At 39.1% G+C, this 25859-nt stretch overlaps 1 protein-coding gene across 6 annotated transcripts in view; it reads left to right on the forward strand.

Annotated features, from left to right (window-relative positions):
* The window catches only part of HHAT (hedgehog acyltransferase), a 205717-nt gene that overhangs the window by 120104 nt on the left and 59754 nt on the right, over positions 1-25859 (forward strand). For all 6 annotated transcript variants that reach the window (XM_078382932.1, XM_078382931.1, XM_020794598.3 and 3 more), the window contains one exon: positions 24477-24678. In XM_078382932.1, the coding sequence (XP_078239058.1) occupies positions 24477-24678 (202 nt within the window). The remainder of the gene's footprint in view (positions 1-24476; positions 24679-25859) is intronic.

Raw genomic sequence — 25859 nt, forward strand, 5'->3', positions numbered from 1 at the left:
GATCTTTCTGTCTTCCAAATAAAATGCAGCCAATCAAAATAAAATGGCCATGAATCAGTAACAAAGTACAGTTGCAAGGTCTTCTTGCCTTTTCAGTGTTTGTTTTACTACATGCAATAATCTAAAGTTCTGGAGCCCTTTTTAATTATAAACCAGATTAAAGATTTGTCATTACAATTCCGTCCTGGATTAGGTTTCTTATTTTAGTCACCAAATAATATATCATATAAAATGAAGAATGCACATTGCTATAGAGTTTATAAAATATACAGGCCCAAATGCTGTTGCTCAGTGTGGTAAATATCACTGCTATAGGACCATTGAATCTCTTGGGATTTGGTGAGTTAACATCTTCATCAATTCTATTGTTTCAAATTGGCCTATTCCAGCTGTGGCTACCTGTAGTGTGGTAAGTCACAGTAGAATAGGCCCGTTTGAATCAGTGGAATTTATTGAACAGTTGACTCACCAAATCCCAAGAGATTCGCTGGGCCTTCTTTAGTGTGATTTACTACATTGAACAAAGGGGTTTTTCCATTGTTTAAGCTGCTTAACGAGAAAATCTTGATTAAACTTTTTGGTATTGATTTAAAACCAAAGGACATACTGTACTGAGTAAATAGGAATAGCTTTGAAGGAAAGTTGACAAGACAGTAATGTGATGCTGGACAGCGGAGGAGTTCACACACATTCAGGAGACTTAATGTCTCTATCCACTGCTGAATCTGCTCTTATAAAGATGCAAAGTAAGTGATTGCCAGTTGGGGAAAGTTAACTGCTTAGGATCAGCTGTTTGGATGGGAAGGGAGACAAACCAAAACTGGTATTTGTTCCTGCCTGAAGCAATTCTGGACAGCCTATGAAAGAATAGCGTCCCTGTGAATTCTGTTGCTGAGGTAAGTTAGTCCTAGCTACTGCAGACTTGAAGGCAGGGTGGCAAGGCAGTAGGAGAGGACGGGAAATATTAGACCAAAAATGTGATACATGTGACAGAAGAAAGCTGATCGAAGCATCTATGTTCAGTTCAGGCACATAAGCACAATTCTATCTTAGGTCATAGAAAACATATCTTCTAATTTTAGGGAATGTATTTAATAAAATGTGCTTTTCCTTGAAGGGAAGACGTACATGTAATATCTATATACAGTATTCTGTAATTCTGGTGAACTTGCATCTCAAGGGTAGCTGTGCTAGATATATGTACACCAGTGGTGGGTTTGGGTCATGCAAAGCACATCTTTCCTGCTGCCAAGGTAGTGTGCCTCAAGGAGGAATCTGGAGAGGCAAAGTTCCAGCACCAGGAGTCTTGGCTCCGTGGTCCTCCTGACACAAAGGAGGATGGAATTTGAGGAAGCCACGGGGGGGACACTCAGGACACCCCATGGAGGGACATGAAACGTGGAGACAGCTGAGTGTGCATCCATGATCGGATTCCTGACACCTACATAAAGTAGTTATTGAAGCCAGTGGACACTTCCTCTGTATACATTTAAATAATAATTATAATAATTTTAATTTTTCGACAGGGTGTTTTGTCAGAATGTTGCTAGCAAGGGATGTTGGGCTGCTAGCCAGATTGTCAAAATTCTCATTTATGTAGATTTGTGTGGAGTTCATTCTACAATAGTGTAACTCTGTTTATTAGTAAACACTAGGCATTATGCACAGTTCGGACGGATTTTAAGCCTTTAGGAGACTTCTAGGCAAGCAAATTCCAAGGCCTTGGGAATAATCCCTTTAGCGCTTTACTAGAGACTGTTTTACTGTGATTAGCTTATACGAAAGACTAGTGGGAGTGCTTACAGAGGATTTATCAGTGGATTCTGCCTAGTTTTTGGCTTGTTTGAATAGAGACAAAGATTATACAAGAAACTTCTGTGTGTTGTGGTAATTTTCCTTACCACCTTGAATACACTGATCTCATCCGACTTTGGAAGTTAAGCAGAGTCAGGGCTGGTTATTAGTTCAGTGGGAGACAACCAGAGAATGTTGGGATTTCCAGGACAATTCTCCTTGAAACTGAGGAGAGCTACTGGTGCCAGTCAGTGATCACAGTGTTGGGTTAGATTGGGATGGGCAAAATACAGTCCATGAGTTACACACAGCCCTATGTGACAATTTTAAGACACCTATTATTGTTAGGTTCAGTGGCTGATAGCTCCTGTTTCCACCCAGAAACAGACATTTGCCCGGAAAGTATTTAAATATTTGAGCTTGAAAGTATTTAAATATTGTGGAAATGTGATTTAGGTAGTCGTTTCAAGTTTGTGAAATCAGACTTCATTCCTGGGCATAAGTTCACTAGACCCATCACAAAAGAAATCGTTAATTTGCAGATAGTTGGAAGTGAAAAAAAAATCTCTTGCTGTGACATTCAGATTTTCATTAGTCAGAGCTCTAATATATATGTCTTGTGTCTGGAAGCAAAAGACCCTTGCTACAACTCTTGAGGAATCTATGCCAGTCAGAATAGAAAACCCTCCACTGTCAAATCTACTTAACCAGCATTAGAAACATTCCAGATATAATCAGGATGTTTGTCCAGATGTGAGCAATTTGGTCTAGAATATTTGTTGTGTGTGCTATGTGCCATCAAGTTGGAACTGACTTTTAGAGACACTAATGGGGCTTCCAAGTTAAGTGGAATGGTTTTACCAGTTCCAGTCCCCCAGTGAGTTTCTGTGACTGAGTAGGGATTCTAACTCAGGCCTCCTGAGTGTTAATCCATCACTCTATCCACTACATTGCAATGGACATCCAGAGTATTTATTGACTATTTTTAAAATTTTCATTGTCTTTATTTAGACATTTTGGGGCTTTCAGTAACATTTTTTTAAAAAATCTTATTGGTAAATTTAACACGTATCTGTAAATGGATGTTATGCCTTCAACATTATCTGTTTTTTTTAAAGTGCGTCCATAAACTTCAGTAGTTTTTGTCTCTGTGCCAACAACTTCAGTTTACTGGAGACTTGCCATTTACTTTGCTTAACGCAATAAGATCACATGCATGCTGAATTATTCAGTGGTTGCCTTATAACTTTGCTGAGACAGTAAAAGCATCTATCTTAATTAAACTTTGCTTGATTCCACCCTAAGAATCTATTTCTCTGCTTGTCACAGCAAAAAGCTTTTTTTTTTTTAAAAAAAAAAAGGAGGAATAGAAAAAATGCAAATAGTCTAAGAAAAAATGTTTGTTTTTTCTGTGATTGTATTTGGTATAGGAGTTAGCATACAAGTAACATAAAAATATATCACAGCTCTTATTTTTCGATTCAGATATAATAATAATAATAATAATAATAATAATAATAATAATAATAATAATAATAATAATAATAATAATAATAATAATAATAATAATAATAATAATAATAATAATAATAATAATAATAAATAAAAAGAGCCTCGTGGCGCAGTGGTTAAAATGCTGTATTGCAGCTAAAACTGTGCTCACGACCTGGGGTTCAAATCCCAGGTAGCCGGCTCAAGGTTGACTCAGCCTTCCATCCTTCCGAGGTCGGTAAAATGAGTACCCAGCTTGCTGGGGGGGCAATGTGTAGCCTGTATAATTAAAATTGTAAACCGCCCGGAGAGTGCTTGTAGCGCTATGGGGCGGTATATAAGTCCAATAAATAAATAAATAAATAAATAAATAAATAAATAAATAAATAAATAAATAAATAAATAAATAAATAAAATAATAATAATAATAATAATAATAATAATAATAATAATAATAATAATAATAATAATAATAATAATAATAATAATAATAATAATAATAATAATAATAATTTATTGTCATTGTAAGTATATACACATACAACGAAATTCACAGACACCCAGAGACCAGACACATGCACACACATAAAATTCCCCAAACACTCCCCACCCACTAAAAGTCCCCCACTAAAAATACAAACATCTACACCGCAGGCCAAGTAACACAGTCCAACTAATTATTCACTACTGGTGGTCTTTAAGCTCATTATTAATTGCAATTATAGCTCTGGGATAAAAACTATTGAGAAAACGTGTGGTCCGAGTCTTAATTGTTCTATATCTTCTGCCAGATGGTAACAGTTCAAAAAAGTTATAAGCAGGATGGGAAGAGTCTCTCAGGATGCTATGTGATTTCCTTAGACAGCGGGATGTGAAGATGTCATCCAGGGTTGGTAGCTGGAGCCCGATGATATTCTGGGCAATTTTAATGGTTCTCTGTAGAGCTTTTTTGTCCGCTACAGAGCTACTCCCAAACCATGCCAGAATGCCATAGGTTAGGACACTCTCAATGGTGCTACGATAGTATGACAGAAGTAAATGCTGAGATAAATTTAACTTGCCAAGCATTCTCAGGAAATACAGCCTCTTCTGTGCGTTCTTCATTAGCATGTTGGCATTTATAGTCCATGAGAGGTCCTCTGAGATGTAAGTACCCAGAAATTTAAAACTACCATCTGTCTCCACTTCCTCACCATTTATGTACAGTGGTAAATGTACATTTCTCTTCCTCCTAAAATCAATTATGAGTTCTTTAGTTTTTTTGATGTTAAGTGTGAGATGATTTTCTTTACACCAAAGTATCAACCTTTGTACTTCCTTTCTATAAGCAGACTCATTGTTCTTATTTATGAGCCCCACCACTGTCGTATCATCCACAAATTTAATAATTGCATTGGTGTTATACAGTGGGGTGCAATCATGTGTGTACAGGGAATAGAGGAAGGGACTTAGCACACAGCCCTGGGGAGCTCCTGTACTTAGTACCAGGGTAGAAGAATGGTGAGATCCCATCCTTACTGACTGTGGCCTATCTGTCAGAAAATCCTTTATCCACATGCAGATCTCCTGAGGTAATCCCAGGTTGATCATTTTAAAAAACAACCTCTTTAGTAGAATGGTATTAAAAGCAGAGCTATAATCCACAAACAACAGCCTCGCATAAGTTCCCTGATGTTCTAAGTGGCTCAATACAGTATGGAGTACAATGGACACAGCATCATCAGTAGATCTATTTTTCCTGTATGCAAATTGCCATGGGTCCAAAGAAGGTGGAAGACTAGCCTTAATGTAATCCATCACCAATCTCTCAAAACATTTCATAACAACAGATGTTAAAGCTACTGGTCTATAATCATTGAGAGATACCACAGCTGACTGCTTGGGGACTGGCACTATAATAGATGTCTTCAGGCAAGTGGGGACTGAACACTGCAACAAGGATAGATTGAAAATATCCGTAAAAACTCCAGCTAATTCTGCAGCACAGCCCCTAATAACTCATCCCATGATTCCATCTGGTCCAGCTGCCTTTCGAACGTTAATATTCTGGAAAGCGCGTCTCACATCTGAAATCTGCAGTACTAGTGGTTGTCTGTTGATGGTAGATTCTAGTGATGTATTATAGACAGTAGATGCTGGAATAATGGTTGTTCCTGTTTCCACCTCAAAACGGCTGAAAAATTGATTTAACTGCTCAGCCAAAAAATCACTGCTGCTACACAGACTGTTTTTGTTACTCTGCCCCGTGATTTGTCTTAGGCCATGCCATACTCGACGAGTGTCAGAACTCTCAAGATGTTGCTCAATTCTCTGGCTGTACATAGCTTTGGCATCCCTAATGCCCCTTTTCAGTTTAGCTCTGGCCTCTCTGTACTGTAGTTCATCACCAGAATGAAAAGCAGCATTTCTGGCTTTTAATAAAAGGCGCACTTCTCTATTTAGCCAAGGCTTGTTATTAGAAAACACTCGTACTTGTCTGGTAGTAGTAACAACATTGATGCAACTTTTGATATAAAACAGTACTGTCGAGGCATAAGTATCAACATTGTCCTCCTCAAACAGTGCCCAATCAGTGCTCCTAAAGCAATCTTGAAGTTGCTCAGATGCATCCACTGGCCACACTTGTATTTCTCTAATTGATGGTCTGATTCTTTTAACAAGAGGTCTGTATGATGGAATCAAAAAAAAGAGATATATGATCTGACTGTCCCAAGCTAGGCAATGGCTTCGTCTTATATCCATGTATGATGTTACTATATACCTGATCCAAGGTATTTTCCCCTCTAGTGGAACAGTCCACATACTGATAAAAGTTAGGGAGGACGGTCTTTAAATTGGCTTGATTGAAATCACCTGCTACCACCAGCACTCCATCTGGGTCGGCCTGCTGCTGTTTGCTGATAGCAGTTAACGAACAACTCAAAGCTGTGTTTTTAAGAAATGGATGTCACAGATTATTTATATGTTACATTTTCAAGATGGGAGTCCTAATTCAAAAGGTTGTCTCAAATATACCTTTCCGTACTTCTAAAGTTAGTTGTTTCTGGAAATGATAATGATGGAATCTTCAGACATACTTAATAAAATTTGAGGTCTGTGGACATAACATAGGCTCAAATGTGGAACTGGAGTGTTATGATCTTTCTGGATTAAAGCAGTTTCCATCATCAAAATACTTTGCAAATAAAACACCAAAGAATTCTGTCAGGGGGTCACTCATTTCTTGTTGGCAAAGATGGAGAAGCCCCTGAACCTTTGGTACAAGATGCCATGCGAAATGCTACTGGATGATGTTCCAAGGATGCAATGTTGGAATTGACTGAGATACTTTCCAAACATGGACCATTTACACAGTCTAGCATTGAAACACACTCCTGTCTCTATTACAAATTCATAAACTCTTATCGAGACCCATCTCTCTGTAAATCTTCCATCACATCCCATTTCATCACCATTATACCAGCTGAGCTGTATTCAGTTAGAGAAAGTGATGTAATGGTATCAGTTTTATTTATTTAGGCATTTGATACCAGTTAGCTTGCAGACATGTACAGTGGAACCTCGACTTACGAGCTTAATCCATATTGGAACGGTGTTCGTAAGTCGAAACGTTCATAAGTAGAAGCAAATTTTCCCATAGGAATGCAATGAAAACCATTTAATCCATTCTGGCTGTTTTTTGTTCTTATCTAGAGGCGCCATTCGCAAGTAGAGGCATTAGTTCCCATAGAAACTAATGCAAGGCCATTTAACCCTTACTCTACCACTAGATGAACTTAGGTCAAAAAAGGGGCAGGAAAGGAGAGAGGGGAGGAGGGAACACCTTTTAAACAGAACACTTTTTTCATTCGTAAGTTGAAGTTCCGTTCGCAAGTTGAAGCAAAATTTTGCGAACGGAGTGGTTTGTAAGTTGAAATGTTCATAGGTATGGACGTTCGTAAGTTGGGGTTCCACTGTACAGTATATATCTGTGCATATTTTTATATCTGAATAGGGATGTGAAAATATGTCAGGTTATTTCTTGCTGTATTTCCCAGAATCCCAGTAAGATTCCTAGTATTGTATTGGGTTGAAGGACTTTTTTTCTTCTTTCTGCATGGGCCTTTGAATGCATTTGTTTTCTTTGCTATGTGCCATAAGATTGTGTCCAACATACAGCAGCCCTAATAGGGTTTTCAAGATACGTGAGATACTGAAGGAGTGGTTTTACCAGTGCCACCCCTTTCCCTATTAGGTTCCATGGCTAAGCAGAAATCCAAACCCAGATCTAGTCAGTTTCTCTGTCCACTAACCTGCAAGTACATTTAGTATACACTTTTTTATAACAGACAATGCCCATAGATTAAAAAGTGGTTTAACAGGAGCATTAGCTATGAAGACAAGGCATTCTGTAAGCTGAGAGGTGTCCATTTGGAGCCATCATCATTCCAAATGTCTGCCACACCCATTGACATGAAGTGCCACTGAAAAAGTAGTCTTATGAATTTGGAAAGAGAAATGGGTGTGTGACAAATATGCCACAGTTGCTAGAAAACATACAACATATTAATGTAAAGTTTGGTTGACAATTGGACTGCAGCAAAGTCTTCCTCTTTTCAGTCCAGACGTTTACTTACAGTGGCACCAATATGGAAGCTTTGTTCAGCATAAACAAGCAATACATTTGTGCTGGTCAATCTTTGAAAGTACAGTGGTGCCTCGCATAGCAATCGCTCCGTTTAACAAAGAAATCGCTTTGCAACGATGTTTTTGCGATCTCTTTTGTGATCGCTTAGCAATGGTCCCTATGGGAAAAATTCGCTTTGCGATGATTGCAGAGAAGCGATCATCGCAAAGCCCCCATTTTCGGCCAGCTGATCGGTGGTTCAAAAATGGCCGCCGGGTAAACAAAATGGCCGCCTGCTGTGTTGCCTCGCTTTAGAGGCACTGAAAATGGCCGTCCCTATGGAGGATTTTCGCTTAAGGTTAGTTTTTAAGCCCATAGGAACACAATGGCGTTTTAATGTGTTTCTACGGGCTTTTTAATATCGCTTAGTGATGCTTAGCAGCGATTTTTCCTGCATGTATTGACATCGCTAAACAAGGCATCACTGTAAATTTGTAGTACTGAATACTGATGCAAAGAGTTTCACTGGGCTGTAAATTAAACTGTGAAGACAGTAAATATGAGTAATGTATTTCACATATATAAGCATAATGTTGTCTAGTGGTGCCTCATAGATTGAGTAATAGAATGAATTAGACTTAAATGCTTAAAAACCAATTGAGAAGTCATGGAAGAGCAAATGGGTTGTTAGCACATTGTCTCAGAAGGAAGGGGCTGTAAACATAATCTTTTGGTGTCTGCAGTAACTGCTCTGCTTTGCCTGTGAGAAAGATTGCTTGACTCCCGTCCTCCCCAAAATGCATGGAAGATTCCTATACTTATAAAAATCTGTAGCGCACCCATACTTGGAATGCTGCAAAAGGAAAAGTTACGGAAAAGAGTGACCCACATCATCAATGGATTTGAACAGTTCCCTTATGAGGGAAGGCTGCAGTGTTGGGGCAGTTTTGCTTAGGTAAAAAGGTGACTAAAGTGAAATATTTTATGTGTAAAATTAGGCAAGATGCAGAGAAAATAGGAGATGTTTTTCTCCTTGTCTCTTAACATAAGAATCTTAGATCATGTGTTGAAGATATATGAAAAGATAAAAAGGACAAATTCTCCATGTAGTGCATAGTTAAACTGTTGAATTCACTGTCACAAGTTGTATTGGTGACTGTCCCATAAAACAGAACACATTGAAGGAGGTTATGGCTATCTGAAGCTACTAACCATGATGGATACATGCACCGTCTTGTACCAGAGGCATTTTTTTAATGTATCAGTTATTGTAGAGCATGAGACAATCATTGACCCTTCAGGTAAATGTGAAGTACAAAAGGAGGGGATAGGCTTGCAGCTTGAAATTGATTTAAAAAATAGTCAAGCAACATATTCCTTATCTTCCTAAAGGGCAGAATGGAGGAACCTGGGAACTACAGACTGAAAATTCTAGAGTAGATTATAAAGTGGTCACTCTGCAAGAACCTTGAAAACATGCAGCAGTAACTAGAAGCCAATACAGATTTGACAAGAACGGATCCTACCAGACAAATCTTATTTGTTGATTGGGTAGGCTTGCTGCTAGATGTTGGGAATGTTGTAGACATAATATATTTTGCCTTCAGCAAAGCCTTTGATAAACTGCTCAGTGCTCTTCAACATTTTTAGTAGTGACTTGGATGAGGGGGCACAGGGAGCACTTATCAAATTTGTGGATGACATAAAATTGGAGGGAATAGCTCCCAGCAAATTCAAATTCAAATAGAACCGTGGCACAATTATTTCTTCTTCTCCTGAGTCTAGCAAGCTACTATTATCAGACTCATACACAGTCCAACAAACCAAAACAACAGTCACAGAGTCTCAGACTGTCCAGTAGTTGTCCTTGAAGGCTATCTTCTGATCTTTCTATTAACCCATTGATACTCCTCAGTCCAGTCAACCACATCAGCTCCTTCTTTCTTCTCCAGAAAACCACCAGATTGTATTATCAAAAGTTCACAGAGTCCAGGAAAGAGGAAAGAGAAATACGTCCAAGCCAAACTGCATTCACAAAACTCAAGTCTCTTGAATCCTGTCCGATGGTATTACCGTCTGGGATTCTTTTCCAGAAACACAAGATTTATTTTTCCGTCTCACTCTCTTGGGTTTGAAATCAGCCTGCTGTGTTAAGAGTTAGTTTCGCTTTTGAGGCAGATTGATAAGATAGGCTCGCTGCTGCTTTTCTTCTTTCGGCCAAATATTTTCATTCTTATTTTCAGCTTAATGGGGCTGTTTCATAAATCAAAGGCTTCAGCTTACTTAGTTGTTATATATTTTAAGCTTATATTGGTTATTCTCTTCTCCCCCGGTAAAGAGTTACTTGCGGCTCAGTGCCAAATATGGCTCCCCGTCTCTGATCTGTGCTGGTGATTTCTTCAGAGGGAAGAAGTCCGGGTTTGCCTCCCATTCTTCTTCTGCTGCTCACCATCTGCTTCAGAGAGAATTCTCCTAGACTCTCCTTCGATCCCCATTTCAAAAAGGGGATCCCAGACCGGACGGTTCCAGTTTTTTCCAGAGAGCTCTTCTCTGGAGCTACTGGCAGCACTGCAACAAAGCGGATAAAGATTGGAGGGAGATCTAAGGGGAGGTTTATGATTAGGGGTTTGGATTGTTGATAAAATTGTGGAAACTGTTGAAGGATATCTAAGGGGCGATTATTGTGGTTAAGGACATAGTATCATCTATACAAACCCCACCTACAGTGGTGCCTCGCTTAACGAGCGCACCGTTTAACGATGAATCCGCATAGCGATGTCACTTTTGCGATCGCAAAAGCGATCGCATTGCGATGTTTACATAGGCAAAAACTCACATTGCGATGATCGGTAAGCGTTTCGCTTACCGATCTTCGCATTGCGATGTTTTTTAAACAGCTGATCGGCGGTTCCAAAATGGCCACCGGGTGCCCAAAATGGCCGCCGCAAGTGTTTTCACGCCCTGCCCTTGCTTACCAAGGGCATGAAAATGGCAGCACCATGGAGGAACTTCGCTGAACAGTGAGTGTGGGCCCCATAGGAATGCATTAAACCAAGTTTAATGCGTTCCTATGGTTTTTTTAATCCGTTTAGCGATGTTTCTGCATAGCGACGTTAATCCGGAATGGATTAACGTCGCTATGTGGGGCACCACTGTATTTGAAAGCCTGAGATGGCCCCCAAAAATTTAAGACATCAAATGGAGACTTGGTCTGTGAAAGCTCAAAGTTTAGGAATAGTACAAGAAATAGAAAAGGAATGGCAGATTACTATGCAAAAGACAATAATAACAGGGTTTCAGCAAGTGAATGAAGGTCTTAGCAAAATAGAAGATCTGATGAAAATGATGAAAGAGGGGACATTTGCCAAACAGTTAAATGAAGTTGCACAAACTTCAGAACCGACTTTATTGGGCATGACACCAGGTAACATAGACAGGATAAAGAGTCATCCAGTGACCTATGCAGCTTCCAAAATTAAAAAGCATTATGTTAAAAATCTCAAGAAAGCATAGATACTGAAACAAGAGAAACTTATTGGGAAAATATGGGAAATGACAAAAATGGATATCCTATCAGATGAGCTGAAAGAATGTTCAGTTCAAAAGAAAACTGAACGATGGGATGTATTTTATAAATGGGTGCAGTTACCAGATAGTGTTGGAGTAACATAGAATTAAATTAAAATTAAATTATAAGATGAAAGCAGGAGGGTAATCAAATTGTGAAAAAGCAAAAAGTTGATTTGTTATTGTAATATGAATTGATCAGATGATTGTATACTCTATGTTCTCCTATCCCCCTAACCCTTTTTCCCTTTTCCCCCTTACTTTTTGTATACCCTACCCTGTTCTTAAATAAATATTCAAAAATTTTTGGATGGAATAGCTAATGCCTGGGAAGACAGGAGTAAAATTCAAAAAGATCTTGATAGGTTTGAGCACTGGGTTGAAAACAACAAAACGAAATGTAACAGGGATAAGTGCAAAATTCTACAGCTAGGAGAAAATAACCCAAATGCACAGTTACGAGATGGAGGATACGTGGCTCAATAATACTACAAGTGAGAAGGATCTTGGAATTGGTTGTAGATAAAAAGCTGAATATGAGCCAGCAGTGCGATGTGGCTGCAAAAAAGACAAATGCTATTTTAGGCTGCATTAACAGAAATAAAATCTCCAGATTGCATGAGGTATTAATTTCCCTCTATTCGGCATTGGTTAGGCCTCGAGTACTGTGTCCAGTTGTGAACATAGTGCTTTCAGAAGGATGCCAACAAACTGGAACCAATTCAGAGGAGGGCATCAGGGGACTGGAAACCAAGCATAGGAGGAAAGACTGAGAGAAATGGTTTAGTCTTGAGAAAAAGGAATGAGAGAAGATATTATAGCACTTTTCAAATACTTGAAAGTTAGTTATACAGAAGAGGTTCTTAGTTATCACAGAGTGCCAGACACATAACTTCTTAACTGTTAGAGCAGTACAACAATGAAACCAATTTTCTGGAGAGATGGTGAGCACTCCAAGGCTGGAGGCATTCAAGATAAAATTGGACAACCATCTGTCGGATTTGATTTGATTTGGATTCCCACATTGAGATTGGACTTGATGTCCGCATCGTTGGCCCCTTCCAAGTCAATTGTCTTATGATTCGATGAGTGGAAGGAGGCTGTTGTCCTTGTCTCCTGCTTTTGGTTTCCCATAGGCATCTAATTGGCCACTTTGTGAACAGGCTGCTGGACTTGGTGAAAATCTACTCTGATCCAGCTATATGTTATTATAGCCTATGCCCATATTAAAATTTACATTGTTCAGTAGAGAGGATTAGTGTGGGGTCTGTGACCTTATTTATTTATTTTTTACAAAATAATTTTTATCTTAATGTTTTGATCTCCCAAGGCCCTTTATGTTATCAGTTCAATACATAACTTGATCATTAAGAAAGAGTTCAAAAGCGAAGCAGCTAAAATGGTTATGCTCCATTAAGTTTCTGTACTGGGTGAAAACTAATGAGACCTTCTCAAAGGAGAATGCAATTGCTGGCTGTAGGAGGTATAAAAATCCGGCAGACTCCATGAGAGCGTAGAACCTCACTGAGATTATTCCACAAAATGATGATAGAACTTGGAAAGGTTTTTTTTGAGAGAGAGAGAGAGAGAGAAACAGTGAATTGCCCCATTCTTCAGCTAGCACAGCTATTTGAACCCAATGCAGTGTGCTGCTATCAAATAAAATGTATCTTCTGCTTTTCTACACAGCCTGTAGACATGTGAGCTGTGAGGTATCTGTAGATTCTTCCTGCATCAGACATTCTTCTTTGCATAAAACTCACATAGATTTTAGCACTTCAAAATGAAAATTCATCTGAACAGCGTTGTATACATGTTTAGCCTCTTTTTGGCATAAGAATAAGTTATACACCGCTCATGGTGAAGCACTACTCTTATTCAGACCTTTTGTTTTTTTATTCTACTCTTTCTTAGCAGAAAACTGAATCAGCCCAGCTGATCTTATTTTGTACACTTTAATTTAATCTCTAGTTCATATATAACAGTAAAAAATAAAAGTTCTATAATGACAGTCTCTTGTCCCCAAATATTAATTTAGGCAGCTTAAATTGCTTCTTTACTTGTTTATGTGGCTTTCTTTCTTTTACTAACTCTTACTCAATGAGTTTTATTTATATTATTATCTTCAGTCAACAAACTGAGGTGGATCTGCTTGCACACCTGGCTCCTATCTGTCAATATGCTATTGTTGACACAAAATTGCCTATATAATATAGCAGTAATTCTAAACAAATCTTTGCTCTTAATCAATTTTTAAAATCTTGCCTGAAAAGAGCTCTTTTTAATTGTGGCTGTTATCCTGCTTTACTAGCAAATATATAAACATTATTCAGAGATTAACAGAGATTTACCTGAACAAATAACCTACTGTATTTTTCGTTCCATAAGACACGTCTCTCCATAAGACATACCTCATTTTTAATGGTGTGGAGGAAAACAGGAAAAAATATTCTGGCAATTTCGGCCTGCTGGGCTCGCGGGGGTGGAGGTGGGGAGTGCCTTCCAGGACTTTTCGGAGCCTCCCTCAACACCTCCCCCGGGGCCAGCAGGGGCGAAATCGCCAGTTTCCAGGACCCTTCTGAAGCATTCCAAGCCTCCTGTAAGGTCGCAATTTCGCCCCTGCTGGCCTCGCGGGGGGTAGCCTCCAAAGGGTCGTGGAAGGCACTCTTGGACCCTTTGGAAGCTCCCCCTGACCCCCTGTTGGGCCAGCGGGGGTGAAATCGCCAGCTTCTAGGACCCTTCTGAGGCTTTCCAAGCCTCAGAAGGCTCCTGGAAGGTCACGATTCCATCCCTGCTGGCCCCACGGGGTCGGGTGGGTGTAGCCTCTGAAGGGCCCTGGAAGGCACTCTCGGACCCTTCTGAGGCTCCCCCACCATCCCCTCACTGGGCCCTGGGGACCGCTGTTTTACAGTATTCGCTCCATAAGATGCAGACACTCCCCCCACACTTTTTGGGGGGGAAGTGCATCTTATAGAGCGAAAAATACGGTATCTTTATTGGTTTGCCATCCAGGCATACCCAAGAATGTAAAAACATACATAAAAACATATAAACTATGATTGCCACTCAGGCAAACTTAAATATAAACATCAGAAAATGCAAAAGAAATACAAGAGATGGCTGCTATTGTCATCAAGTATAACTGAAGGCTTTTCAAACTTCCAAAATAAATAAACACATAAAAAGATCTGTTGGACATTTCTCCACGAAACATGCATGTTTATATTTGACATGCACACGAGACCTGAAGATGCTGTGAAGTGCTGAGTCCCTAAATCTGACAGACCCCTATATTCTGACTGATCTGACTCTGCCATTTCTAATTCATCCCAAGGATTATTGGAGCAGAGATAGTAGTGGATCCAAGAGGAATGTTTGGCAGCCATTCTTGGGAAAAGGAAGCCCTGGCCAACAATGGCTGTGAGTCAAGGATGTGGCAACACAACCAACTGTGAACATTGTCCTAGGTTACTTTCTCCAGCTGGACAATTCATCTAATGTCATTGGGAACCTTGCCTCCTGATTTGCTGGACAGGTCCCCAGCTTCATTGATAAGAAAAGAATCGAAGTAGTTGTGGTTGGAACTGGACTAAAATACAGTATGGCAATATAGACATAAAAAGGCTATGTGCACAAAAGATCTGTCTTTACAGATCCCAGCTTCATCTCTTCTGAAGCCAAGAAGGAGGGCTCAATGAACTTTTAAGGCAGAAACTTCTTCAGTTTGAGAGGAAAAGGTTAGCTGTAGCTTTGACAGCAGTTAGACACTGTATATGGCCTCTGAGGAAGAACACATGTGGGGGATGTGGGGGATAGAAAATCTTCACATATACTGCTTCCAAACTTTTCTCCCTTTATTCTGAATTTTCTGTTTGGAAATGATTTTCCAGATGCATTGTTTTCTGACAACACACATACAAAGGTAAAAACAACAACAGAAAACAAAAACCCAACCCCAAAATATTTGGCTTAAAGCTCTTAGTTGCCAGTATGTCAGCCTTATGAGACGTATTTTAGCCTTTTTGCTTGGGGGAAACCCAAGCCACAAAATGTTCTTATCATGGGGAAGAGGAAATTCCCCATTGGGGAAGCTGGGAAGGGGGAAATTACATTTCCACAGACTGAGGCTTCATAGCCCCTGATTTAGATAATAAATTTTTGAACAAAGAAAATTCCAAAGTCCATGTTACGCCTAATAAAGGGCACAAATATGTATAATGATTGCGATCGCCAGATCTGATCAGCAAGAAAGATATTTTAAAGATATGATTATGGTCATGTTTCTTGGAAAAAACTCTGGCATTGTGAAAATATTAGGGAGCAGTGAAAATACACTGAAATCCCATATATTATTAAATTGACCTTTAAGATACATTCAGCAGTTTATGTAACAAATATAAAGTAGAATTAAGTTACTGAAAGAGGGAACTATCATCATCTTATTCTCTTCCACTAGAAACTGACATTAAGAACGTTACTACGGTTCATGGCTTTCTCTGTTCTCTCCAGGTCCTTGCCCTTTAAAATATTAAAGACAGCAGGCACTTAGGCAAGCTTGTTAAATTAGTAAAGATTGCATTTAAGAATTTAAATACTGTGTAGATTAGAAAGCTTGAAGGAATAGATTTTTCTTTGCCTCTGAAAGGACTGGTGTTTCTGCTTTGGGACGTACACTGATCAGTCACAACATTAAAACCACCTGCCTAAGATCGTGCAGGTCCCCCATATGCTGACAAAACAGCTCTGCTGCGTCGAGGCATGGACTTTGAATGTGTCCTGTGGTATCTGGCACCGAGACATTAACTAGCAGTAGGTCCTTTAAGTTCAACAGGTTGCCAGGTGGGATCTCCATAGGTTTGGTTTGGTGTTCCAGCACATCCCATAGATGCTTAATAGATTGAGATCTGGGGAATTTGGAGGCCAAGGCAAGACCTTGAACACTTTGTACTGTTCCTCATACCATTCCTGAACAGTTTTAAGATAGAAACCAGCATTGGGCTAAAGCCAGTGTTCAGCAGGTGTTTAGAAGAGAACTTTCTTCCTTATGTCTCCTCTTTCAGCTTTCTGTGTCATCCACAGAACAACAGTGCTTTGTTCCCTAGCCCTCCATAAATATCTTTGCGGTGTATGAGGACCTGCGCTGAAAAAAGTGATCACCTCCTCCTGGTGCTGCTGGAGCCTACTATTGGAGACTGCCAAACATTGGAGACTGTGTTCTCTCATCTCTTGCTCATTCTTTCATATCTCTATTTATTATTTCATTTCTTTGGCACCTCCCTCTCATAAAGGGACATCTTGCTTGGCCCTCTCCCTCATCAAATGTACTTTAATTCCAAACTGGAGGTTGTGAAGACTATGCAAATAGTTATTCAGCTGCACACTGCTTTCATTCATGGAAAATGTATCATTGCGGGTGCAAAAGCAGATTATTTGATGGGGGAAAGGGTGTTCAAAAGTTGAAATTTGGATATTGTAAAATCACAAAGTGCTTAATCATATGGATTTTTTTGAAATTCCAGGACCATTAAGCAGAAAAGTTTGGAAGCATAATAAAACACTTTCTGTGAGAAGATATTGTCGTCTTGTAGCTTGTGCTGTTCTTCCTATATTGTGGCTTACATAGAGCCAAGGAAGTGGATTTTACTGGATGTGAAGGTTTTCCTTCATAAAGAAATGTCATTCTTATGTATTTCAGTAATTATGTTTGTGATACAGGAGGGATTTGAAGGGTAATATTTACATAATCTGTCCAATTCACTAATGGGCAGCTTGTGAGTTAAAATGATGGCATGCAGTTTAAATGGAACAGCTTGCCTGCAACAGATAAGCTGACTTTAAAAGCCATCCAGTTACTTGGAGAAGGTACTTTACAACTGTAAAGTTCCCATTGTGTGCCACCATGATAAATCCAAGTGCTAAATTTCAATTTTGAAAAAAATCAAAATGAGTGAGCAATTTTGTTGGCTTGGGGTTCATTTTTTCTTCTTCAGGGATCCTAATTGTCTATCAAAAATGAAGCCATCAAAACTGTTTTCCATTAGTGCATCATGTGTTCTTGACTGCTGGAGGGACTTTGTGGCACTTGCTCTGCCCAGAGGTCCTTAAACTAGCCTGCTGCCTTTGATATATAATTGAGGATGCCAGCCCTTCAACTAGGAAGCTAGTCAGTTTCTGTATATGGAATGAGAAGGGATCATCATCTAGTCCCTTGCCTTAAGCAGCATATCTTCAGTTAGCCCTGTGAAACTGGCACAATGTTTTAATGGAAGCTGGCTGGATAGCTCAGTGATATAGGTATCTTGCTGCAGAGCCAGAGGTTGGGAGTCCATTTCCCCACTGTGCTTCCTATGAGTAGAGCCAGCCTGTGTGGCCTTGGGCAAGCTGTGCAATCCCGAGGCACTCCCAGGGATTGGTAAACCACTTACAAGTATTTTCTACCTGGAAAACACTTAACAGGGTCGCCATTAGTCAGAATCTACTTACCAGTACATGATTATTATTTTAAAACTAACAGATAGAAAATCTTTAGCCTTCACCTTGATATCAGGCAGAGTGTAATAATTACTATACAGTGGTGCCTCACATTGCGACGTTAATTCGTTCCGCAAAAATCGCTGCAGAACGAAAACGTCGCTATGCGATATTAAAAAGCCCATAAAATGCATTGAAACCCCTTCAGTGCTTACCTATGGGCTGAAAACTCACCATTCAGTGAAAATCCTCCATAGCATGGCCATTTTTGCTGCCTCTTAAGCGAGGAATCCATCCCTAAACACAGCGGGTGGCCATTTTGTTTACCCAGTGGCCATTTTGAAACCGCTGATCAGCTGTTTTAAAATCGTCGCTTTGTGATGCTCGGTTCCCGAAGTGGGGAACTGAGCATCGCAAAGGGAAATTCCCCCATAGGAAACATCGCAAAGCGATCGCTTCTGCGATCGTAAAAAATGCATCGCAAAGCGATTTCATCGCTAAAAGGAGCGATCACTATGCGAGGCACCACTGTAATTACTACATGAATTATAAAATTTTCAGTTGCTTGCAACAAGACATAGTATATTTTGACTTCAGCAATGCTTTGGACAAAGTGCCCCATGATATCCTGTTTAGCAAGCTAACTAGGTGTGGGCTGGATAGATCAAGTGTCAGATGGATACACAATTGGCTACAGCAGTGGTTCTTAACGTGGGCGATAATGCCCCCCAGGGGGCGATTTCATTTTTCAGGGGGGCGGTAGAACGAAAAGGGGCGGTGTGGGGGCGCTGGAGCAGAAGGGGGGCGGTAGGGGGGCGCTGGAGCAAGCCAAACCTGTTAAGATGGCTGCAGCCTTTTTACAGTGTGCATGAATATATATTTTCCTCCAATCTTAATTTAGTTTCAGAGTTTTCGTCTTGAAATTTTTAGTTCCTGCATTGTGGTTTGTTTTTATGCCCTTTTTATATTTCTTTTTGCATCTTAAAATTCACTTGCAACTAAATCATTAAATGTTACTTTTTTGGGGCATTTCATTTTCTTGGAATTGAATTTTGTTTTCAGGGGTCATTGAATTTAAGTGTCATAAATAAATAAATAGATAGATAGATAGATAGATAGATAGATAGATAGATAGATAGATAGATAGATAGATAGATAAACAAATAGATAAATAAATAAATAAATAAATAAATAAATAAATAAATAAATAAATAAATAAATAAATAAATAAATAAATAAATAAATAAATAAATAAATAAATAAGAAAGATGCCATCACCGCGGGGAGGGAGCGATGATAACTTCCTCAATGGCTCAAGGGGGCGTTTCTTTCTAAAAGGTTAAGAACCACTGCTTTATCAGATTAAAATCCAGCTACAGAATTCTGTTTAAAGACAGACTCTGAAGCAGTTGTACGATGTATTTTCTTTGATTCCATGCAAATATTGGGGGGGGGGGAGTGGCATTTGGTATGCAACAGAAATTCATCATCCTGAGAATTATCACCATATGCAAAGCAACTATAATTAGAAAAGGGCTGAGGTCCCCAGTTCTGTGTATACTCACAGGTGATGTCCTGCATATTTTATGCTTGGTTATATATATTTGAATGCAGAAAGTAGATTGTTAATCAAAATACCTTTAACGTTTCAAAATCTGGTAGTTTTTCTTAAATCTTTCATGCGCCACACTGTGCAAAAACAAAACAAAACAAGCAAACAAAAACACACAACCAACAAAAAAACCCCAACCAACCAAAAAACCAAAGAGAGCAATTGCCAGCTTATGTACTATCATGGCACATCACTTAAAAAGAAAATAGAAATATACAAAAGGTTTTTTGGAAAATTTCTAGACTCCAGCTTTCCATACGTGTGAGTATTCTCTTAGCCTCTAGATCTAGATGGCAGAACATGTATGTGCACATCACTGATGATAGACAAGTGCTTATTTTTCTGACAGTTCACTTCAGCGTTAATATCAAGTTGGAACAACACTAAGTCACATCCTTTAGAATGAGTGAGAAACAATAGTTATAACTTAGCATCTTATCTGATTTCAGTGGCAATGATACAGGTAACTTAGTCTTGATTCATTCACACCTTAATGCCACATGTATTACGTGTGTCATCTGCTGGTTCCAGGGTCGATACCGTGGCCGTGTTCCCCATGGATTCACCTCCGAAGTTTTTTTCCCCCTACACAGAAGGAAATTAATTCTGCTCAGTTAACCAACTGCTGACACCAGATAGTAAAAGTCAGAAAATTGAATCTCTTTCTCCCCTGTGCAGCAGTCAGAGAAGTCACCTAGGGAGAGAGAGAGTTGACACCATGTAAACTGAACTGTAATTGAAAACACTGTTTTTAATTAGAGCCTTTATTTCTAAGCCCATTTGCTGGGATGATCGCATTGGTGAAAACAGCAATTCTTTGTAACAAGGGCAGTTGAGCACCCTTGGTGTGAATCAAGTTTAATCTTGCTGTAGTTATAGGACATTTTGAAGAGAAACAATTAAAAGTGAATTATCTTTGAAGGGATCAGCTTGTGACCGGGATTCACCCTGATAGCTAGCTGCATTAAAAGAATTAACAAACACAACATCCTGTCATTGATGCAGAAGCATACAGAGTACACATAGAACTTTTTATTATTTCCAAAATCCTGAATGTTTTCAAAATACTACCAGGCTTCCACCAATCGGAGTAACTGTGTTTCTGAGGTTGGAGAGAAACCCGATAATCTGTCAATGGCAAGTTTAGATGTTCATTTTTGATGATGTGTCAAGAGGTATAGCTAGCTCTTGAAACATTAGTCTCTTGCAGAGAGTATAACAAAAATAAAAAATAAAAAATCTTGTGATATGTAAAAAACTAAATTAGACAATCTGATTAACATGTTATTATTACCTGGGTGCTTCCCAAAGCAGTGAAGGACATTTATTTCTGATACCACATAATTTCCTCACTATGTTGTTGTTGTTTAGTCATTTAGTCGTGTCCGACTCTTGGTGACCCCATGGACCAGAGCACGCCAGGTCCTCCTATCTTCCACTGCCTCCCAGAGTTGGGTCAAATTCATGTTGGGAGCTTCGATGACACTGTCCAACCATCTCATCATCTGTCGTCCCCTTCTCCTCTTGCCTTCACACTTTCCCAACATCAGAGTCTTTTCCAGGGAGTCTTCTCTTCTCATGAGATGGCCAAAGTATTGGAGCCTCAGCTGCAGGATTTGTCCTTCGAGTGAAGGACACTGGAAAGACAGATCCTGCCTCACTATACATAGAGACAAATGTAGGCCTCAGTTGCAAGTCTGACATCTGAGATTCATACCTGCAAAGAAATCATATTGTGGAAAAGAAAATAGATTAATTATATGACACTTCTTTTGGTGTATAGGTTGACTCTAACACATTTTGCTTGGCATAAGATTTTGGGGACTATGAAGTCAACTGCAGTCCCTAACTGATTACGCCAAATAAAATTTACCTTTCACTGTTTATCTTTAAGGTGCAACAGATCTTTCTGTGTTTTCTGTACTATTACTCTACATTAAGCTAATATTTTCGTTAGACAACTTGTCTCCATTTCATGCTTGTTCTCATAAGGTAGAAATTCAAGTAGTATCCAAGACTGGATACTACTTGAATCATATCTGAGGCTATTTTTTGTTTATGGTACTGCTGGTGGGGTGTGTGTGCATGTTTGTGCACATATGTTTCCCATATCACTCTCCTAGGCCTTTTTTTTAAAACCTCATTTCTGAGCCATCAAGAGGTAACAGAGTAATCTGGGGTTACCAAATGCATCAGTTACTTCTCTGTAGTCTTCTTGGGAGCTAATGGGGTGGGCCAAGTGATGTCCCACATATTAAAAAAATTGACCTCTAGAAGTCTTTAGAACCCTTGTTATCATTTGTACTTTAAGGAGGAAACATTTAATTATCACCCTCTTCCCTGGCAATTCTGCTCCTTAAGTCAGAATGGTTTGTTTCAAGAGACTTAGGTCTTTTGTCATCTAAGAAGATTAATTGTTACTTAAAGAGCCTTGATTAATTATTTAAACTTCTAGCCACTTTCTTATAGTTTCTCAGCAGTTGCTGCTACTGTAGTTTTAGGAGAGAAACAAAGTTTAAAGTGTATGGTTCTCAAAGATGTTTTAGAATTGGTCTATAATTATATTTATTTCACAGTTAAATAAATAACTTTTGTAATTGTTAATTAATTTAAATCAATTCTTTTATTATTTATTATAGCGCAGTGGTTTAGGTATCTGGCCAGAGGTTGGGATTTTGATTCTCTACTGTGCTTCCTTGACAGAGGCTGGTCTTGATGATCCATAGGGTCACTTCCAGCTCTATACTTCTAAGATGATGGTGATAATTAGTATAGTAATAGTATTTATAGTAACCTGTCGATCTATTAATCTATTTATTTCCTTTTCTATACTTCCTTATTAGTACTGCCACACTGAGGTGATTCACAATACACAATAAAATCATACATAAAAATCATATAAATTACTGTATATTAAATACAACAAAATTCACCAGCAATAAAATACACTATCAGTAGCTAAAACTACCTTTAAATAAAAATACACAAATTAATATCCATTTAAACATCTCAGGACAATATTCGCACTAGTAAATGGTAGCTTTATACAATTTTAGTTGCAATTTATTGTTGTTTAGTCATTAAATCGTGTCCGACTCTTTGTGACCCCATGGACCAGAGCACACCAGGTCCTCTTGTCTTCCACTGCCTCCCAGAGTTGGGTCAAATTCATGTTGGTCGCTGCGATGACACTGTCCAACCATCTCGCCCTCGGTCATCCCCTTCTCCTCTTGCCTTCACACTTTCCCAACATCAGGGTCTTTTTCCAGGGTCTTTTCTCATGAGTTGGCCAAAGTACTGGAGCCTCAACTTCAGGATCTGTCCTTCCAGTGAGCACTCAGGGTTGATTTCCTTTAGAATGGATAGGTTTGTTCTTTTTGCAGTCCAATGGACTCTCAAGAGTCTCCTCCAGCACCACAATTCAAAAGCATCAAGTCTTAATTAGCTTTCTAAAAACACTAACATTCTGCAAATGCATAGAGCAGCAGGTGAGTCTCTGCATTTGCCCCTCTTTCTTACTGTCAGACAAAATTTGTGTGTATATTCATCTAGCAGAGCTATTTGGCAAGTGGAAATGACAGATGAGAACGTGGCAGCCTCGCAATTGCAGGGGCATCATAGCACTTGAAAAGCACTTCAGTGCAGTTTATATAACCTCTGACTTTATTATATATCTAATAATCTCTGAGCTTTACAAGAATTAATGGGATTCACTTAACATCACCTGTTTGGATTCTCATGTGGTTCAGTCTAGAGTATGATCATCAGATATACTTTTCTAAAGAGATGTTATCGATCTATAGTAGAGTTCTATGTCAATTGAGTCAGCATCACTCTATTCAATGTGCCTTACTCATGAGTACATGGCTTTAGAATTCTAGCATAAATTTGAAAAGCATGCCTTCAAAAACAAGTGCTGGATATCATACAGAAAAAAAAGATTACTATTCTGAGATGTCAGGAGCACTTCAGAATAAATGCTTGGACCTTGAGTCGCCTTCTTTAGTTAGACCTGTATGTCTCTGATATGTGTGGAACACGGTGTGGACTGGAGAGCGAATTTTACTTTCCCTTAAGGTCAGTGAAAGAACTACAATACCTGAACACATAATAGGCAAGGCACTTTTTATTTTTCATTTCCCCTCTGAATACGAAAACTCAGAGCAGGACTGTATGTTACTGAAGGTGCTTCCTAGTGTTCACAGGTAAAAGGCATTGTGCAGTTATTACATATTTTCTTCCTTAATGGAATTTTCCCCCTATTAAATAAAAAGGCAGAAGAAGCAGTGTGAAGATATTAGAGAGCTTCAAATTAAAGATGATGACTTCTGAACTCCACATCAAATAGAATGAATAAATCAGGGTGAGGACTTGGTTGCAGGTCCTCATTGAAAATCAGACATTTCTAGATCAGTCATTTTTCCTTATAGCACACCCGGTGTGAAATTTTAACCAATAGTTTCTCATTAAATATTTCAACCATCTGTATTCAAACAGTGCTTTACAAATGTATTGTGGAAAAATGGTCAAAAAGATCTGAGTGTGCATCTATCTGTCCGTCTGTCCATCCGTCCGTCCGTATACATATGAGCTCTCTTGCTGATTAATATCTGACAATTAATAGGAACTTTGTCATGTCTTAAACCAATTGTGTCCCACCTCAGAACTTCATAAGTTTAAATGCACTGAGAATGTCACATAGCCCACATATTCAGCCAATACATCTTCCACTGGAAAAAGATGCACTGTCTTGGCAGTTAGCACAGCGTGGCAATTTTACGGAACAATCCACTGTCGTGAAGCAACTTGAGAGATTTGCTGATAGAAAATGTCAGACAATTAGTCAAAGCAACACTTCAGCATTGCTAATAAAACAAACATATATTGCAGTAGCTGTGAAGTCTTAATTGCTTCTGTTTATAATTTCCCTGGCAGGTATATTTACGTCCCAATGGGAGGATCGCACTGCAGTATGTTTAAGATGCTGTTTTCTACTGCAATCACGTTTGCTTTTGTGAGCTATTGGCATGGAAGCCATAGCTATCTTTGGTCCTGGGCTGTGCTTAATTGGCTTGGAGTGGCTGCTGAAAATGGAGTGAAAAGGCTGGTTTCTCTTCCAGCTGTTCGTGACTTCCTTGTAAGTTAACTTGTTTTCCTGCTTATAAATAGATTTGCACTTAAAATGAGATCCAGTTGTTCCCTCTGGCAACTACAGTAATGCTATCTAGATCTGTGTCCAGCCTCCTGCTCCCCCACCCCACTATAAAGTAATCAGGCGTGGGACTGACAGCTCTTTAGCGCTATGGAGCAAAGAAGGTAAAACAAGTTGGCACTGAAAATATGAGGGTGCCAAACAAATGGTAGTGATGATATTTTTATTGTTGAACATTCTAGAAAGCTACTTAACATGAATGTTTCCTTTGCTTAATGATTAAAAATATATACCATGGACAGTATCTTGTTGACTATTTATGCTGTTACAGGTGCCATGGTGTAAATCACAGTGGCAAATTGCCACTAGTTAACAAATTGTCAATTGCATTCCTTGTTGTACACGCAGCAAGGTACAGTACATGGAATAAGACCTGCTTTCATGTCTCCCATGTGTCAACAGTATTTTTTTGTGTGGCATTCAAGCCCTGGAGTCCTGTAAGGACCAGCTGAAGTTGTAAGGCTTGATCAGTTGAGGTTTTACTTTTAACTGTCTATTAAGGGATGCCCTCTAGAGAGAGTGGGTGGAAGATGTGGGCATGTCACTGTAGCCAGTTATCTTGCTGGACAGTTGAATGGTCCTTCATGACTATTGTTTGAACATTATCAATTAAGTGGTCTTCATTCTTGGACATGTATTTGCTGCAATGCATTAGAAAATATGCATAGGTTTTGTTTTGCCGAAAAGCGGAATGTCTTTCAATATTTCCTGAAGGCGTTTGTGCTTATTTAACTATATAAATATTTATTTATTCACCTTTGTTGCACCTGTTGAGGAGCAGCAAGTTAGACCTTTTCGCTCTTGTGCTAATTTGAGTTTGGTATAGGGAGAGTAGCTCTAACAAGCTAGTTGTGCCTGATACTACTTAACCTGGTTATTTTTATATGACATTATTTGTCTAGAATTCAGGTGAAAGAGAGAGTGAGAAAGAGTGTGTGTGTATGCATATATTCCCAATTGGCTCCACATAATGAAAAACAAGAACACAAGAACAAACATGATGATAGGTCACTAATGATGCAGCCCCATGTTTCTTTAATTTTTTGGAGCATGGATGAAGAGGGAGATACGACATTGCCAGCCCTCACTGGAGTGGTTGCTGAGAA

The sequence above is a fragment of the Pogona vitticeps genome, chromosome 1, assembly GCF_051106095.1.
Source record: "Pogona vitticeps strain Pit_001003342236 chromosome 1, PviZW2.1, whole genome shotgun sequence".
NCBI lineage: Eukaryota > Metazoa > Chordata > Lepidosauria > Squamata > Agamidae > Pogona > Pogona vitticeps.